This window comes from Natator depressus, chromosome 10 (genome assembly GCF_965152275.1).
Source record: "Natator depressus isolate rNatDep1 chromosome 10, rNatDep2.hap1, whole genome shotgun sequence".
NCBI lineage: Eukaryota > Metazoa > Chordata > Testudines > Cheloniidae > Natator > Natator depressus.
In genome coordinates, this window is record NC_134243.1 from 67,549,340 (window position 1) to 67,566,063 (window position 16,724).

The 16,724-nt window shown below is 43.5% G+C and overlaps 1 protein-coding gene across 1 annotated transcript; it reads right to left on the reverse strand.

The window, feature by feature from the left end:
- Nucleotides 1-5,032: 5,032 nt before the first annotated feature.
- Nucleotides 5,033-11,899, reverse strand: TLNRD1 (talin rod domain containing 1). Its single transcript, XM_074966441.1, has one exon. The coding sequence runs from the start codon at nt 10,637-10,639 to the stop codon at nt 9,572-9,574; it is 1,068 nt and encodes a 355-aa protein (XP_074822542.1). The 5' UTR covers nt 10,640-11,899; the 3' UTR covers nt 5,033-9,571.
- Between the last annotated feature and the right edge of the window lie 4,825 nt (nt 11,900-16,724).

Below are 16,724 nucleotides of genomic sequence, written 5' to 3' on the forward strand. Positions count from 1 at the left end.
AACATTTGCACTTGAAGCTTCAACATCAACAACCTTAATTTAGTCACTAACACCCATTTTCTCTCCACCTGCAGGCTAAAGAGCCAATCCCAAACTACCTCCTCTGCAAAACAGATGAGCCAACAGCAAAAAAGTTGCCACATAAAAGAAATGTAAGTCTGCTTTGTGTATCGGAATTGCATTGTTATTGGCTGTTGACATACTACATAAAGCACACATCTAGGGTATACTGACTACAGGAGAATTTCTATCCTGCATTGTAGAAGGATGCATGAGGTGGAATCTGGAACCAGTACATATGGAGCAGAGGTATACTTCCAGCCTGATCTGGATGGTGTAGTGTCAGACCATAATTTGCAGGGGAAATGAAGTACCCTGGAGCATACAATATAGGGAGAGTGCATGGAGTACAGTGGAGTCTCTGTTCCACATCAGGGTGTTGTACTGGGCATGGAAGACGGAGGAGGTGAAGCCTCTGGCTCATAAATGAATGTAATATGCAAGGTGCTGGCATGTGAACCATGAGAAGCAAGTTGGGTGGAGTAGTCAGCCAGAAACAGAGCACAGGCAGGGGCAGTGCCACTGACCCCATATTGGAAAGCCAGGATAGTGGGCAGGAATACAAGGGTAGTTTACAATGGAACCTTAATTGCACTTGCAACACAACCTTGTAGTGTTTTATTTTTACCACAACATTCTGTTAACTTTTGTTTTTAAAACCCACATACTGTCAAACTTATCACAGAATTCATAGTTTTTCTTCCTTAATAGTCACATCACATTCCCATGCCCACTGATCTCAAACAACTTCATCTTAATCTTGCTTGTTAAGATTTTTTCAGACCTGTCTTTCATTACTAGAGCTGACGAATGTTACAGACTCCAGTGACATAGCCAGCAGAACTTAAACTGGTGTCATTTCAAATGCGATTCTCGTGATTTCACAAAACTTCACTGGCCAATCCTCTGGAGCTTGTACCACTCTTCAGGCCTCTCTGAGTGTGTCTACACTGCAGCTGAGAGTGAGCCTCCCAACCTGGCTAGACAGACTCCTGCTAGCAGGGCTTGAGCTAGTGCACAAAAACCAACAGTGTGGATGTTGTTGCACCAATGGAGGCTCAGTCTAGCCACCCAAGCTCGGCCCCACTGGGTCAGAGCTCGGGTGGCTAGACTGAGACTCCAGCAGTGCAGCAATGTCCACACTGCTGTTCTTAGTGTGCTAGCTCAAGCCACGCTGGTGAAAGTCTTTCTGACCAGGCTGGGACGCTCACTCCCAGCTGCAGTGTAGACACACCCCATGAAGTCACAAGCTCCACAGGCATAGACTGTTGGGATAAGCTCCTCTAACATGGCGTTCACAGGATTTATTTACCAGGTTTCTGATAGAAGTTACAATACATCCCTGTATAAGTGCCTGACAGAATTCCCAACATTAAAGGACTCTGAACATGTGTAACTTTAGAATACTGGTCCAGTGCACAAGTTTTCTTTAAGGGCTTATGCGTAAGGCCAATTTCAATTTTACAAAGTAACCATTTTTTTAAAAACTACAAGAAACAATAGTTCACTTTCCCATCAAAAACACACCCCTATTTTTCTGTGTCCCATAATTCAGAAGTGATTTGTCCAATTAACTTCCAACTTAAAAATAAAAAAGGGCTCACACTTTTTTTTTTTTTTGGCCAGGCACATAGCAAGAGAAGTTTCATTCTTACAGGTGTCTCAAGACAGCAAAAAGGAGTCAAAAGTATGGCCTAAAATTAAAACTTTCAGTTTTAATTATGGAGTTGCTACTGTGACTAATATTGTAAAGTCAAATTTATTCTGTGGTAAATTTTTTAATGAGATCAATTTTAACATCAAGGTTACAGATTCAAGCACACAACAGGCAGGATATGCAAAAGTTAAGCTTCCCATAGTAATCTTAACTTCCCTCCCTGCACATGCAGCTCTGTGCAACTCTTCTAAAAGGCAATCCGGTAGTGCATGTTCAGAGTGCAAAACTGAGCCCCAGACACATTAAGGTTACATTGGCTAGTACAGTGGTTCTCAGACTTCTGTACTGGTGACCCCTTTCACACAGGAAGCCTCTGATGGCGACCCCCCCTTATGCATTAAAAACACTTTTTTATATATTTAACACCATTATAAATGCTGGAGGTAAAGCGGGGTTTGGGATGGAGGCTGACAGCTCACGACCCCCTGAGGGGTCCCAACCCCCAGTTTGAGAACCACTGGGCTAGTAATTCAAGAGAGAGTCCACGTGTAATGTGGACAAATTAAAATCCTAGCATACTGAGAAAAGTCTTTGTGGGAAATGGCGGATTTTTACTTGATGCATCTGCAGCTGCTCTACAAACATGATCCCAGGGACCCACGTACCTGCTGCAACACCTATGAGATGATTCATGGCCAATGGATCGACATCATAATGGATCCAGTGGTCATCCTCTTATAACTTTCCCTAGCACCTTCTAAACAACTTTCAGGGATGGTCTTGGTATACATGGTCCTGGCTCAGCGTGGGAGGATGGACTAGATGGCCTCTCGAGGTCCCTTCCAGCCCTACGTTTCTATGTGGGGATCCTAGTTCCACTGTTTGGGGGCAGAGAGTCCCACAGTACATCCACTCCACAGCCATTAAACACCCTTCAACAGACCCACTCAGGTCCTGCTGCTTTAGGAACCATCAACACCCCTTCACTAATGAATGAATATTAACCAAACAGAAACCAAGCTAACAATACCCATATAAAGAAAAAGGTACCATCCACTAAAAGCTAAACAAAGGCAAATTAACACTGGTCTGGCATTATTGCTGCTGATCCACTGCACTAGTGCACCCTGTGGTCCTGAAGGACTGATCATGCCAAAAAATAAGCATTTGAAAGTGTAGGAGGTAAAGGTGGTTTCAATTCCCTTGATTTTAGGGCTGTCTAGACACTGGTCTGTTCTCTAGTGTAAATTACACTCACTACAAATGGCCTCCAGGGGCGATTCTGGTACCTGGGAATCTTGGGGAATGGGGGTGCCCAGGCTATGCCTTCTTTATAATGGCCATACCCCAAACCTTCAACGAGGAAGGTGGAAGACATAGGACCTGCCATGGAGGTTCTAAATCATCCAATATGGCTAATTAAGCTAATTCAGGACTATTTTGTGATGCTGGAGCTGCACATGCAGCTTAACATACCAATGTATCAGGCCCTATGAATTATTTAGAGCAATACCAGCAGCCACTATAGTCCAGACTGTACTGGAGTTTCCATTTTAAGCCCTGATCCTGCAACAGGATCTGCGCTGGGAAATCTCTGAGCCTTTTCAGAGTCCCATTGACTTCAGTGGAACTCTGTATGGGCACAGGGGTCCAGTCATGTGGATCTTGTTGCAGGACTGTCCCTGATCTGTGCTTTTTAGGATTCTGTATATTTATTGACTAGACCAGTGTTAGGAAGTGCCGTTTCCCTGCCTTCCAAACAAACATACCTGAAAGACAACTATCAAATATTTGTGTATAAACAAAAACCCAGGAAAAAAACAACTACTTTGAGACATCCTTGGTTTCAATCATTTCACCTCAAACTAATTCAATTTTAAAATAAAACTAAGCACGTTGTTAGTAATAATCACTTTTGATAGTCTGGAAAAAAAACCTTCAAAATATTTAGCTTTCAAAAGCGTTTAACAACACAAACCAAAAGAGCCGCATCTGGCAACCAGCAGGATTTCAAAATATATTAAATGGTATTTACATAAAAGTGAGGCTTTCGATACAGTATGACAATCACAACTTTTACAGCCAGGAGAAACCTTTAACATAAAAGAGAAATGATAAAAATTAAATTAGAACAGTATCAAGGGTCTGGCAAACCACCAAAAAGCCAGGAAATTCTGAGTTAATGCTGACACTCCTTTCTTGACTGTGCCTAAATATAGTACCATGTAGTGTATTGTATGGTAAAAATTATTTACTGCTCAGAGAACTTTGCAATTGTGTGATAGACTACAGCATGTTGTTAATGTGAGTCTGAATCTGTGTCCATACATTTCCGAGTTGGCAATATAAGTCGGAATCTTGATGTTATTTTAACATAGTTTGTGAAAACAACATTATTTTATTAAGAATATCAATGGACATTGACTTCAATGGGCTACGGATCAGGCCCTTAATACCCATAGGAAGCCTTTCAAAAGCATTTATAATTATGCTGATTATTAGGCCAATTTATACAAATTCAGAAAGGTCTTATAGAATAACTCTTTACACAATCTATTCAGAGTCAACAACTTCCTACAAATAAATCATAGAAATTTGGGGGGGGGGGGGGAATCTGATTTCTTAAGGGATCTATAATGGAAGAAAAAGCCGTTCACTTAGTAGTTGGCCAGTTTGATTTTTGGCCACGAGTGGGAGTTACCCAAAAATATAGATGTTTGGTGGCCTACATAAAATGAATGGATGGTCTCAGTCCAGTTTCCAATAGACAGCTGTCCATGGTCACCACTGAGAGTCTTTGCTGGCTTCTCAGCAGTGAGCCAAAGGATTTAACTGAATGGACCAGAGACCAATCTAGGAGGTCTAGGGTTTGGTATCACTGTTCTGTGGAAGGGGACTTTTGTCTTCCTAGCTGTAAATCTATCATTTTTCACAGGCACGAAGATAACATAAAATTTTAAAGAAATCTACGACACAGGCCCTTCTCATACCCTTCCACTTCTAAAGCCCTGAGAGCCAAAGGTAGGCTAGCAAAGACTACAATTTCTAACAAATCGTCCTGTCAGGGTAACAGTGTTTGCCACCCTCACAAACTTGTGGATATCCTGAGGCAAATTCCACAAATGCCTCACGGCTACTCTACAGGCCCCTTGTTCCCTATGGCAGCACAGATTCCAACAGCAGCCAGGATGTACCTAATCCAATCCTTCCATACAGAGAGCAATCTGATAGCTTGGAAAGGGCATCCGTATCATTTACTGGATCAGTCCCAGCATTAGCTAGCATAGTGAAATTCCTGGTGGTTTACAAGAGATATTACCCCTGCGGAGCATTTTCCTCTTTCTTGGCTCCACCCCCTCTCTAATCAGGCACACCCCCTAACGCTACAGAGCTCCAGGCACCATGACGGCTCAACCCCTTCTTCTCCGTCTGACAGAAGTCTGGATAAGACCAGGTTTTCTGCCACTTTGATCATTTCCTGTAGCAAAATGTGAAGGGGATGGTAAGACCCATTCCTCCCCCCCAGTTTTGCAAATAGCAAGGATAGCCTTAAATAGTCAACCTTACTTACTTTTCATTGATACTTTTGTGGCTAGTTTACAGGTTCTCCTGCAATTTTTACATTTGTTGAAAACAACAAGCAAATTGCTCTTAACTTCTAAGCCCTTTCAGTTACTCATTTAGTCAAACTGCATTATAATGGAGAAACAAACAAGGTAACCGTCAACCTACAGACAATATGAAAGCACTTTTTCCCCCGTTAAAAAACCCTCTATTTTTTAAAATAAATTGAATCTTCATCTGGTGGCGATAGCGTTCTTTTTGGCTGACATGATATTCCTTGCACAGTGAGCTTCAAAAAAATGGGTTAACCCATTTACTCAATGTACTAGTAGAATAGATCTGCTATAAATGGGACATAAACTGCCTGAAAAATTAAGTTTGCTGCTGTCAAATAACATTAAGGCCTTGATCCAGCAAACACTCTCACACACCTGACTTGACAATGAAATCAACAGCACTACTTGTTTGCATAGAGCTAAGCACACGAGTAAGTATTTGGATGACTGGGGCCTCAAGTATGAAATACAAAAGCAGGAGATAATCAAAGACCCTCTATAATGGCTCTCTACCTACAAAGGTGAAAGGAAAAAAACCCAAACTAAATCACCCTCACCACACAGACACACACACACCCATATAGAAATACTTCCTTCTATGACTCATTTTCTCTGACTTGGAAAATCCAAAGGGTATCAACAACATAAATACATTGCTGGAATACTTCCTCCTATACCACACTTGACTATTCCATGATAATTATCACAATATATGTTAATTTTTTTGTAAACATGAGACTAAATCTTTTTTTTTTTGCTTTGTAATTAAATCATGCTTTTTCCAGCTGAAAAGCTGCTATTTTTTTGGTTCCTCATTAACTCCATACACAAAAATATCTGTTTGTATCAGTTCATATCAAAAGTCTTCCCCCCCACCCCCTCAAAATTTTTTTACATTCCAAGTATGTGAATCCATTTTCAGGGATATACTCTGAACTCAATCCATAGGCATGCAGTTCCCTTTGCCATCAGGGGACGTTCTGCTATGGAACAAAATTAGTACATGGCCTACCCTGAGTATTTTGAGAGGTGTTTAAATAATTAGTTTTTAAATTTATGGTAAATTATTTTTGCCAAGTTACTGATTACATTTTTTTTAAATCTCCACTAATGAAAATCATGACCCTGACAACTGTATTTCTCAGATTTTATTCCCAGGTTTCATTTAACAGTGAAACATAATTCACGCCTCACAAGAAAAAGTAATCTAGAGCAGCACATTTTACTACAGAACGTCTAGAAAAACTAAATTCTGAAGTAAGTTACATCAGTACATCACAGAGAGTGGAGAAAACTCTGCGGCATTACTGTTAAAACTAAAGTAATATACTAAACCACTAAAAAAAAAAATCTTACCACAACAAAATCGACACTATTGTGATTAATAATAAATATATTGCCTTTCATATTCAGAGGTAATAAGAAGGCTTTACTGTGTTTCATATAACCTCACTAACAACATATAAATGCATCAAAATGAGTCTAATTATACAGCAATGCCAATAATTATTAAGTTCACACATAAAAAGATGCTTTAGGACATTACTTTTCTGTCAGTTACACTACAGAGCTGCCCTTCAGAATCCTTGGCTTTTATATCTGGAAGCAGGCCTGGGAAATTTAGGTCATAGCAAATTAAAATAAATTAGAGCTAGATGATACCACCTAGACACATGCACAGAGGGGACCCTCTGAAAGATGTCTCGTGGGAGGGAGAAGCAGGTTGGAGGCGGTTACTGCCTTCACAGCACCATTCCTACAGATCCTACAGTCACCTCTCACTTGGTCAAGGGTCTGTGCTAAAGAAAAGGGTGGCGCCCACTTCTCATCCCCTATCCCTCCTCAGGGAAGTTAGTCAAAAAAGATAATAGCCGCTGAGACTTATCTTTTCCCCTGAACCATCTCTCCTTCTGCCCTAAGGGTGGCTGTAATCAGCGGGAGGCCCTAGTAGCTTAGTTTTAATGGAGGCAGGCTACTATGAAGACAAGGAAGGAAGGGCCATATAAATCACTGACAGTGCAGCGGCATAGCACTCCATATAGATGCTGCTGGCCTGCTGTGGGTTCCCCAGGGCCTCCAAAACCATTCCTGAGAAGGACAAACCCTGCCATCCTAATGGGAATGTGCATGTGGGGAATCTGAGGGAATCCCCAAGGGAGTTTCCTCATGTGGGCTCTTCCTGGGGGAGAGGATTATCTGAGCCAAAATTAGAAAGTTACGCCTGAAGAAACCATCAGATTGCATTAAGAGGGTTTACACGAGAGATATATAGCTGCAGTCACCTATACCGGTGTTGCATAAGTGACACAAAATAAAGTAGTAACTTAGTGAGGAACACACAAAGACATTAAACTCAGGGCTGCTCCTCCAAAAATAAAAATCCTAGCCACAAAGGTTGCTGAATTCAAATTAGTTTCAATGAGGAAAATACCCTAATTTCAGGATCCACTGAATTTCACTATGGAGAAAACTATAGCAAGCATCCTTCCAAACCCAATGAAATGCTGTACAAACAGATACATATAATCTCATCTAAAAAAAAGCTCAAACTGTTAGGGCCTAGTGAATCAACTGATCTTTTTCTTATGTTTGAAGCTAGGAAAATAAAAGCACCATATCTGCCACCAGCCTTTAAACAGTGATGTAATAGGAAGACACTTCAATAGTCTAGGATGGTTTATATTCTAATGCAGACATCAGCTTTACTTCTTATTAAACAAATACAATAGTCTATGGCAGTGGTCCAAAACATGGTAGTCATATTTTTAACGTCCAGTTTTCGACAATTACTGTAAAATTCTACAGTACTGTTTATAGGCCAAGTCTAACTTCCATTGCTGGACCAGGCCTAGCGTAGGTCTCTGAGTAAGCGAACCATTAATTGTACATGCATTATCAAACTTGTTATACATGACCTATGTCAAAGAATTACAAATGCAACTCTTTGTGGGATCATAGGGCCCGATCTTGCAAACCTTTATGCACAAAGCAGGCCCAATGAAATCAATGGGACTTCATGTGCAGGTAAAAGTTTGCAGGAATATGTGTTCCTACCAAAACTTACAGGCTTAACACATTAGAATCCATAATACCAGCAAAAGCTAAAATACACAGTAAAACTTCTCAAAGACTACATGAAATTTACTTAACTTGACAATATAGATTTGCAAACCCTCCCTGTGCCACCAAGAACCAACAACCACTTCTTTACAAGTGTGTGATCTCTACACATAGTACAGTCCAGCTTTTAAAAAAACAGACTAATTCAATGGATTCTCTTTTGAGGGGAGGAACAGGAGTGGGGAAAACAGAGGAAGAAAAGTATTTGTTAGAATAAAATAATTGAATTCAAGTCTGCATGCTGCTCTGTCTAAATTACAGTTGCATTTGTACCAGGCATTCCCTGGGGAAAGTGACATACAATGCAAACAGGCCTAGTTGTTCAATTATTCAGGTTTTAAGAGATTCACAGAAAGACATCTGAGAAACATAATATTTTAATAGATGAAATAAATACTCCAGTACATGCAAGATAAAAACTGACATTGGAAAAAATTAAAAATCATTTTAGTTATAGTGTAATTTTTTGTTTGTTTAAACACTCACAGTAGCTTTTCCCCCAGTTTGGAAATCAACACAAGGAAAACATAATCACAATCTCCACTCCTGCACACCAAATGCACTTCTCTAACCTAACACTTGATTCAAAAGAAATTAGATCCCCCATTCTCCCCACTCCCACCCCAAAAGTAGCTACATCCATCATCTAGGTGGTGTTGGTTTGTTTTTGTTTTTAATACGTGAAAACTGAGGTAACTTCTTTTTCCTGCACAACTGAACAGTGGAATTTAGAAGGGAAATTTTGGAAGACAAGACAAGACAAACTTTAAAAACCGCACCCAGCGCGATTAAAGCTTTTTAGATTCCCCCACCTCCTCAGGTATAAAACTTTTTTGATTACCTTTTGTTTGTATATAGACCTTATTGACTGATGGAAATATATTTGTGAATAATTACTCAATTACAAAAATCCCTAAACTGGCCACTAATTATTTTGACCACATCTTCTTGTGTATATATAGTTTAAAGTATGTTGCCGCTGTGTTCCCTCACCACATAAAATCAAAGGATTGGGCTCATCTAAGCAAATTCTTTGGTATACAAAAACTAGGGCTTGGGGAGGTGGGATATTATTTTCCTTTAGCAATGACTGAGATCTAAACCGGGGTGGAGGTTAATTCACAGAATTGGAGTTCACTGGCGGTAAAGTCCTGGGTGAAGATCGTTCTCTTAGTGCCTGAGATAGCAGGTTGCAACCTTCTGAGACGGCGCAAGCCGAGTTCCTCAACCTTTCCCTGTAATCTGTCATTTTGGTGCTACTTTCTGGGTGTTGGGCTATATCCCTGAGGCATTGGGTCAGGAGCACGCAAGCAGATACCACGCTCATGGCCCCTCCTAGAATGGCAGTTTGCACAGCTTTGCCCTCTGGATTAATGGTGGCAGCTTTACCCAAAAACTGGGACTCAGTGGCAAAGCCCACCAGAGCATAGACAGATTGCACCAAGGGTCCACTGAACAAGACGCACCGGTTCCTGGTCAGCTCACTGGGTGAAGTCTTGACCTCCTTGACACATGCCAGGAGGGCAGAGGCGCTGGTGCTCATGCACTTGACGCTGAGTTTGAACTGCTCCTTGGCAAACCTATCCTTGGATTTCTCACTGGCCAAGACACAGGCGTCTGTCAGGAATTTCAAGTTCTTGGACATGTTCTGGGAAACCTCCAGCAGGAGCTGAGGGCTCATGTCTGCCAAAGGGGTGTTTTTTAAGATCCCACAGCCATGCTCCACCTCATGCCTGCATCTGGTCACCTTGTAGCGATCCACCAAGCCGGGCAGGGCAGGCTGAGCCCCTGGGGTCTCCACGGCAGCCAGGTAGGCAGCATGGGCAGAGCACTCAGTGAGGGAGACCACCAGGTCCCCCATCTCCACCAGGCTGTCCCCCACTTCCCCGAAGCGCCCCATGTTAAGCTGGCTCTGGACATCGTGGGTCAGGATGGAGAGCCCCTTGGTCCTGGCAATGATCGTGTCCCTGCACTTCTCGAAGGACTCCCCGAAGACCGAGAGGCTCTCGGTGTTCACCGGCCTGGTCTCGCTGGACAGCAGGAGCAGATCCGCCACCAGTTGCATCTTGATCTTGCAGTGGTCGCAGATTGAGACGAGTTTCTTCCTCTGCAGCGAGCTGCTGCTGGGGACGGCGCTGCTGGACACCTCGCTAATGGACTTGCCAGAGCCACCGCTAGCCATCGCGCCGGGGGGGCACTCGCATGCCGCTTGCGACCCCACTGCCACCGCCTCTCCCGCCGCCCGAGCAGTCCCGACTGAGCCCGGCAGGATCGCTCTGCCTTTTCCGCACCATCATTCCATTAATCTCCACGAGTAAAAAAAAACCCTCTGGGCGCCGGGGCTGGGGCTGCTGGGAGTGGGTGGGTGGAAAACAAAATCCTCCCCACTTGATCAAGCCCCAGCCTCTCCCCTTTGCAATGCACTGGCTAGACCTCCGGGCCAGCGGCGGGCTGCTGCTCTGGGGGAGCCACCGGGTCCCTTCCCGGCATGATCTATTTTTTTTTTAATTTTTAATTTTATTTTGCACGCTGATCTGTGCTGTGGGGGTTGGTTTGCTTCCCGGCAGCGGGATTTTGCAAAGTTCCCTCTTCCAGGTGAATAAATTACGGATGCAAACCAGTTTACATGAATTAGACAAGAAACATCCAACTTACTACCGCTTAACTCCTTCAAAACAAAAACCCCACTGGTCCGAAAGGAGGTGACTGCGGACCATGTGCTCCTCCTTTACATGCCCCCGAGAAGTCAGTCGCAGGCGGCGGCAGACCCGCATCTCCTGCTATCAGGAAGCGCAGCCGAGGGTGTGGCCCGGTCGCTCTGCACGAGCCCTGGAGGAGCCGGGCACAGACTTAGTGTTTGCGCCGCTGGGATCTCGAACCGTTCGCAGTGCACACACCCCAGCTCGGTGCAACGGGGGAGGGGAGCCAAAGAGCCACCGGATCCGGCTGCGGGCGGGGAAGGGAGGGATCCTCTCCCCTTCCCTCTGTGGCTTGCCTCACGCCTTCCTCCGTTGCTCATGCATCCAGCCGCCCCGAGCTCGCTCCCTGCCGCCTGGCTCCATCCCCTCCTCTCCGCGGGCCCTCCGGACGTGGGCGCATCCGATCCGACTCCCCGGTGGCCTCTGGCTGCCGCGGCACGAACTTAGACTCTCCCCGCAAACAAGGGTGGTGGCTCCGGGCTGCAGCAGCGGCAGATGCTGCGACCCGCTCGGCCTCGCTCTCCTCCTGCCATTTTTCTGGCGGAATCACCAACTTCCAGGGAGGAGGCGGGGGGAACAACCCTTCGGCCGCCTTCTCTCCGCCGATTCCTCTGCCCGGGCCCTAAAACAAACTACCGGGAAGAGGCGGCTGCGGCGGATCTGCCAGCCAGACGCTGCATGGCTCTCAGGGAGGCTGCTTGCTGCGCCCACTCCTCCCCCTCTGCCTCCCTCCCCGTTGCCTTTGCTGTAACCTCACTTCAGCCTATAGAAATCTTTGGTGCGGTGTCACCGCCCTTCGTTCAAATCCTGCCCTCCCCCCTTCCGCGCTCTCCCCGCCCGCTGCTTGACGCTCCTCCCAGGGAAAGGGGGCAGCAGCGCCTTGCTGTGGCCGGCCGCATCCCATTCATCCGCCCGGCTGCTGCCCCGGCGGCGCGCTCTGCACAGCAATGGCTCCAGACGCTGCTGTTTTTAGCATCCCCCCGCCCGGGTCTTGTCGCTGGTGCATCAGGAGCTTTCCTGGCTAGAAGCAGGTTCACGCGATCCCTAGGGAAGGTGATTACAAAGGAGGTGGTCGTTCTTAATTTATTAATCAAGCTCAAATAAACACAAGAGGGAGGAGATTACAGGGACGGCAGAACAGCAGGAAAATGAAATACACAAGGAAAGGGGGCTTGCCTCATGAGATCAGCCTGTATGGATTGGCTTATGGTTCCTCCCTGACCTCTTAGGTGAAAGCACACAACATGCAAGACAGTCATATTAGTTGGAGATGGAAAAGACACTATGGTGAAAAAAGACAATTGATAGAAAAAAACATTCCCACACCCACACGCAAATTGACCAGTTCACAAAGACGACTGTGTCAGATGAATATAGCAAAGGCTCTGCCACAGGTACATGTACAGTTCCCTTGCTGCAGATTTCCATGGCGGAGTGATTCATTCTATCTGCAACTACAGTATTGCTACTCTGAGTAGGAAGTTTTTAGTGGGAGTTTGATATGCCCATTAAATTCCCAGCATTATCACAACGTGTTCTGCATTATACAATGAAGTAAAATACTTTGCGCAAGCATGGTCTAAAGTTTAATAGTATATCAGGTTTGCAATATGGAATGCAATTTGTGAATTAGTAAATTGCAATAGAAGAATCTGGTTCATAGTTCAGTTAATATTGTAATAATTTATTCAAAACTTTTCATTGGGTTATTTTGTTGTAATGGGTTGGACCCTGTCAAGTCAGTTTAGGACCCAAACGTAGTTTTTATAAAAGGTAGGTGTTGTAAAACCAAATATAAATAGAAAAAATAGACTGTATTTATAATGCCAATTATTACCTTTTTCTGTTTATATCTAAACTTCCCCTGCACTGTTTGCAGTGGCCTTGTGCATTGGCTGAGGCAGGGACAAGTTTGAATCCTATTTTGGTTTGGTGTGAAAATGAATTTTGCTGTTCTCCTTACATATGTGCACATCACATTTTAAAGATCTGTTGATATTTGTCAGAACTTTTTCACTGGGGAAGGCAGGATCCTGCCTCTGATGACTTTAAGGGTTTTTGGAAGGGCTGTGAGAAAAAAAACCTCTTTTCTCTGGCTGATTTCCCTTCCAGAACTTATCAAGGGCAGTATAAGAAGATTCTTGGCATAACATCTCATCCAATACAAGAAAGTTTTGGAGGCAATAGAATTAAGTCTTAAATAAGAATGAAATGAGAATTACTTATTTTAAAGATACAACTGTCATATTTAATGGGACATTTCCATAGAAAATTTACGTTTTAATGAAGTGGTGATGAATGATGCAAAATATTTGAAGTCCATAGGTCTGATTCTCAGCTATTACACCATTTTTATGCTAGTGTAATTCTGTTGAAGTGACTAGATTTCCGGCATAAAACTGGTGTAATGCAATGGAGATTCAGGCCCAAAGTGTGACCACAGCTTATGTTTTTATATATTTTGCTGCTGCTGTTAACTCAGCAAAGCAAGGGTTAACTGATAATATTAATCTTTTGACTTCTTTCATATCACTTTGACTTTCCTATAAGTCAAACTCCTTGTTATATATGTGTATAATTTATTTCTCAGTGTAACGAAGGCTACCAGATACATAAGTCTAACTCAATACATAGGGCCTGATTGTCATTTAGACTGAAGTCCTTTACATTTATACTGCCAGAGTGGTGTGTCCTTGGTTTAGAGGCAAATCAGGCCCATGCTGTACATCTGCATTCTTGACCCAGCAGTTTTTACCAACTGCCAGTTAGTGCTTTTTGAAAAGCTCTATAACGGGTGGCCAAACTTACTGACCTGTCAAGCCACATACGACAATCTTCAGAAGTTTGAGAGCCAGGGCACACCTGCCAGGAGTCGGGGCTTCAGGACCTCAGGAGGCGCTTGCCGGGGCTCAGGGTTTCAGCCCTGTGCGGCTGAAGCCCTGAGACCTCCCCTCCCTGCTGAGCAGCCCCTATCTCACCACGCTGCTGCAAGGCAGAGGTCCTTAGTGCCCTCCCCCGCCCCGGTCTAGTAGGTGGAGAATGGGGGTTGGGGGGGCATGCGGGGCTACAAGATTCACACTTTAACTGTAAAAGAGCTACATGTGGCTTGGGAGCCACAGTTTGGCCACCCCTGCTCTGTAAAATTGATTTCAAAATAGTCTGAAGAATAAGAATCAATGGCCAGATTCTGAATTAGTTTATATTTTCAAATATTTCCAGCCATACTCTTAAAGGAAAACCATATATTTTATGTACCAAGATGGGGACCTATTATTTAAATATGAACTTAGTTAATTGTTGAGGATGGCCAAGTATGAAGAAGACTTTGAAAGGTCATCTTGGAAGCTGCTTAGTCTCTGCACTGGCAGAAAGAACTAGTAGATGACCTATTAGGTCTTCTGCATTATATTAAGTCTGCTTTGTGCCATTCCTCCTGGGCCAAAGCAGACAGATCCTTGGGTTGGGTAGAATCTCTGTACCATCTCCTATATCACCTTTCCTCCCAGCTGCCAGCACAAGGGACATGGCTGATCTTTATAATCCTGATGATTCCTAGCTGCTGGAATGTCCCATGGGGCCATTAGCAACCCACACAATTTAAAGCAGACAACCTTTAGGCTTCTCTAAGTTGCCCCAGAAGACTGGACCACTGTTCACTAGCCTCAGGATTGGTGATGAGCAAAAATAGCAAATGTTGCCCTTCAATGTGTTGTTGATACTCTGTCTCCAAATTACCATCTGTCCTTTACAGTGTATTTTTCCTCCCCAGTGACAGTTGATGTTCTGCTCCTCTGCAATTGAAATGTATGACCATGACCTAATGATCATGTATGACCATGATCTGATTTGATCTATTGCTAATCATAGAGCTGGGAGTATTTGTTTAGTGTCTCCTCTAATTTCTATACTAGGACATGCATAAATCTCTTGAAGCATCTGCTACTGAGTTCTTCCCATTGATGTGCTGCATCAGTGCCTCTGTAAGCACCATACATTCTGCACCACAAGCCAGATAGAGTGCAAGCATTTGTAGACAGAGATTTCGATTGATCTTGCAACAGATTTGTTTGCTCAGATTTTCAGCAGTTGACTGAATGCCCTATTGGCCTTTTTGACTCACCTGCTCATTTTTATCTGAGAGTGATGTTAGCAGGATGAACAACCATTCTGAAAGCAATTATGTTAGCAGGATGCACACCGTTCTGAACAAAGAAAGTGTTGCCTCAGAGCTGGTGGGGGAACGTGGACACCGTGTTTTGGGTGGGTCCAGAATATGGCAGTTCTTCACCCCTCTATGCACCCTCTCTTCATAGTGACAATGCTGGTTATTATAGTAGTTTTGGGGAACGTCATAATTTGAGTTTAAACAATGTCTTATTTTAAGACAGATTCTCAGTAGGTATTAATAGGATTAGCTCCAGTGACTTAAGTGGGGCTACACCAATTTACACTAGCTAAAGATCTGCTCCGTACATTTTTAGGATCCAATAGATGTATCTACCTTGTTTAAGATTAAACTTTTAAATGACTCAATAGTGTCTGTATGGGCTCTTTAGAAATATCTCTGCACCTCTCTTCCAAAGAGAGCCTCTGCAGATCTGCTGGGCTCCACAGCTGCAGCGTTCAAAGAGTAACTCTAGGACATTTTTTAATAGTCCATCTGACAAACTGGTCAACAAAGATGTCATACCTCCTATTTTGTGCTTCCTAGCTTGATTATCAGACATGGAAGTAAGGTGGCAGTGCTTGAGAGATTCCACTGAGCACGTACGAGGCTCAAACGACTCTCAAGGCTAATAACTGCTTGCATAGCTACACTGGAAGGGATTAAAAATGCTTTTTAATATGGATTAGCAGTGTGTGGGAGGCTGACTCACTTGTGTGAGCTCTTCTCTTTGGCCACTTTCATGCTTCCCTTTCCTTGTGCTTAATACAACAACAAAAATGAAAAGCTTTAACTAGCTGGGTGGAGTTTTGTTTCCTGAGTCTTTCGATCATGTTATAAAGTTAATTTCTCTAGATCACTTTGGGCTTCCGTATTGCAGAAACTTGAACTTTTTTATTGCTTTATAGAAATGTGAAAGAAAGATTGATTTTCCAATGTGACAGATATGGAGATGCTATTTAATAATCTAAGAATATTGAGATATAACAATTTGATGAATTGTTCCCTGGTCAGTGAGGGGAGGGTATTATAAATTGGGTATAGATTATAAGATTTTCCTGAATGAAGGCACTCAGATAGTTTAATAGGGGCCTGTGGGAAGAAGAAATAGGAAGGCAACACAATGGCTCCCCAGATAAGTAACCTCTGACAAAACACTTGAGGTGGCAATTACAAGACAATGGCACTGGGATCCAGATTGAAATTATACAGCTGTTTTGCCAGGCTGGGAAGTAGAGATTAAAATGACATTAAACAGTTAAAAAGCCCTTTTCAGAAGAAGACAGGAGCATGTGTGTGTGTGCGTGAGAGAGAGAGAGAATTGTCAGAAGGACAGGCTAACTGACACAGAGAGAGGGTCTGCAGAGCAGTCTGAAAGAAATTGGATCTTCCTAGATCCAGGA

Excerpts from the sequence above, each read along its gene's own strand:
- TLNRD1 (XM_074966441.1), bottom strand. The coding sequence starts at position 10,639 with ATGGCTAGCGGTGGCTCTGGCAAGTCCATTAGCGAGGTGTCCAGCAGC.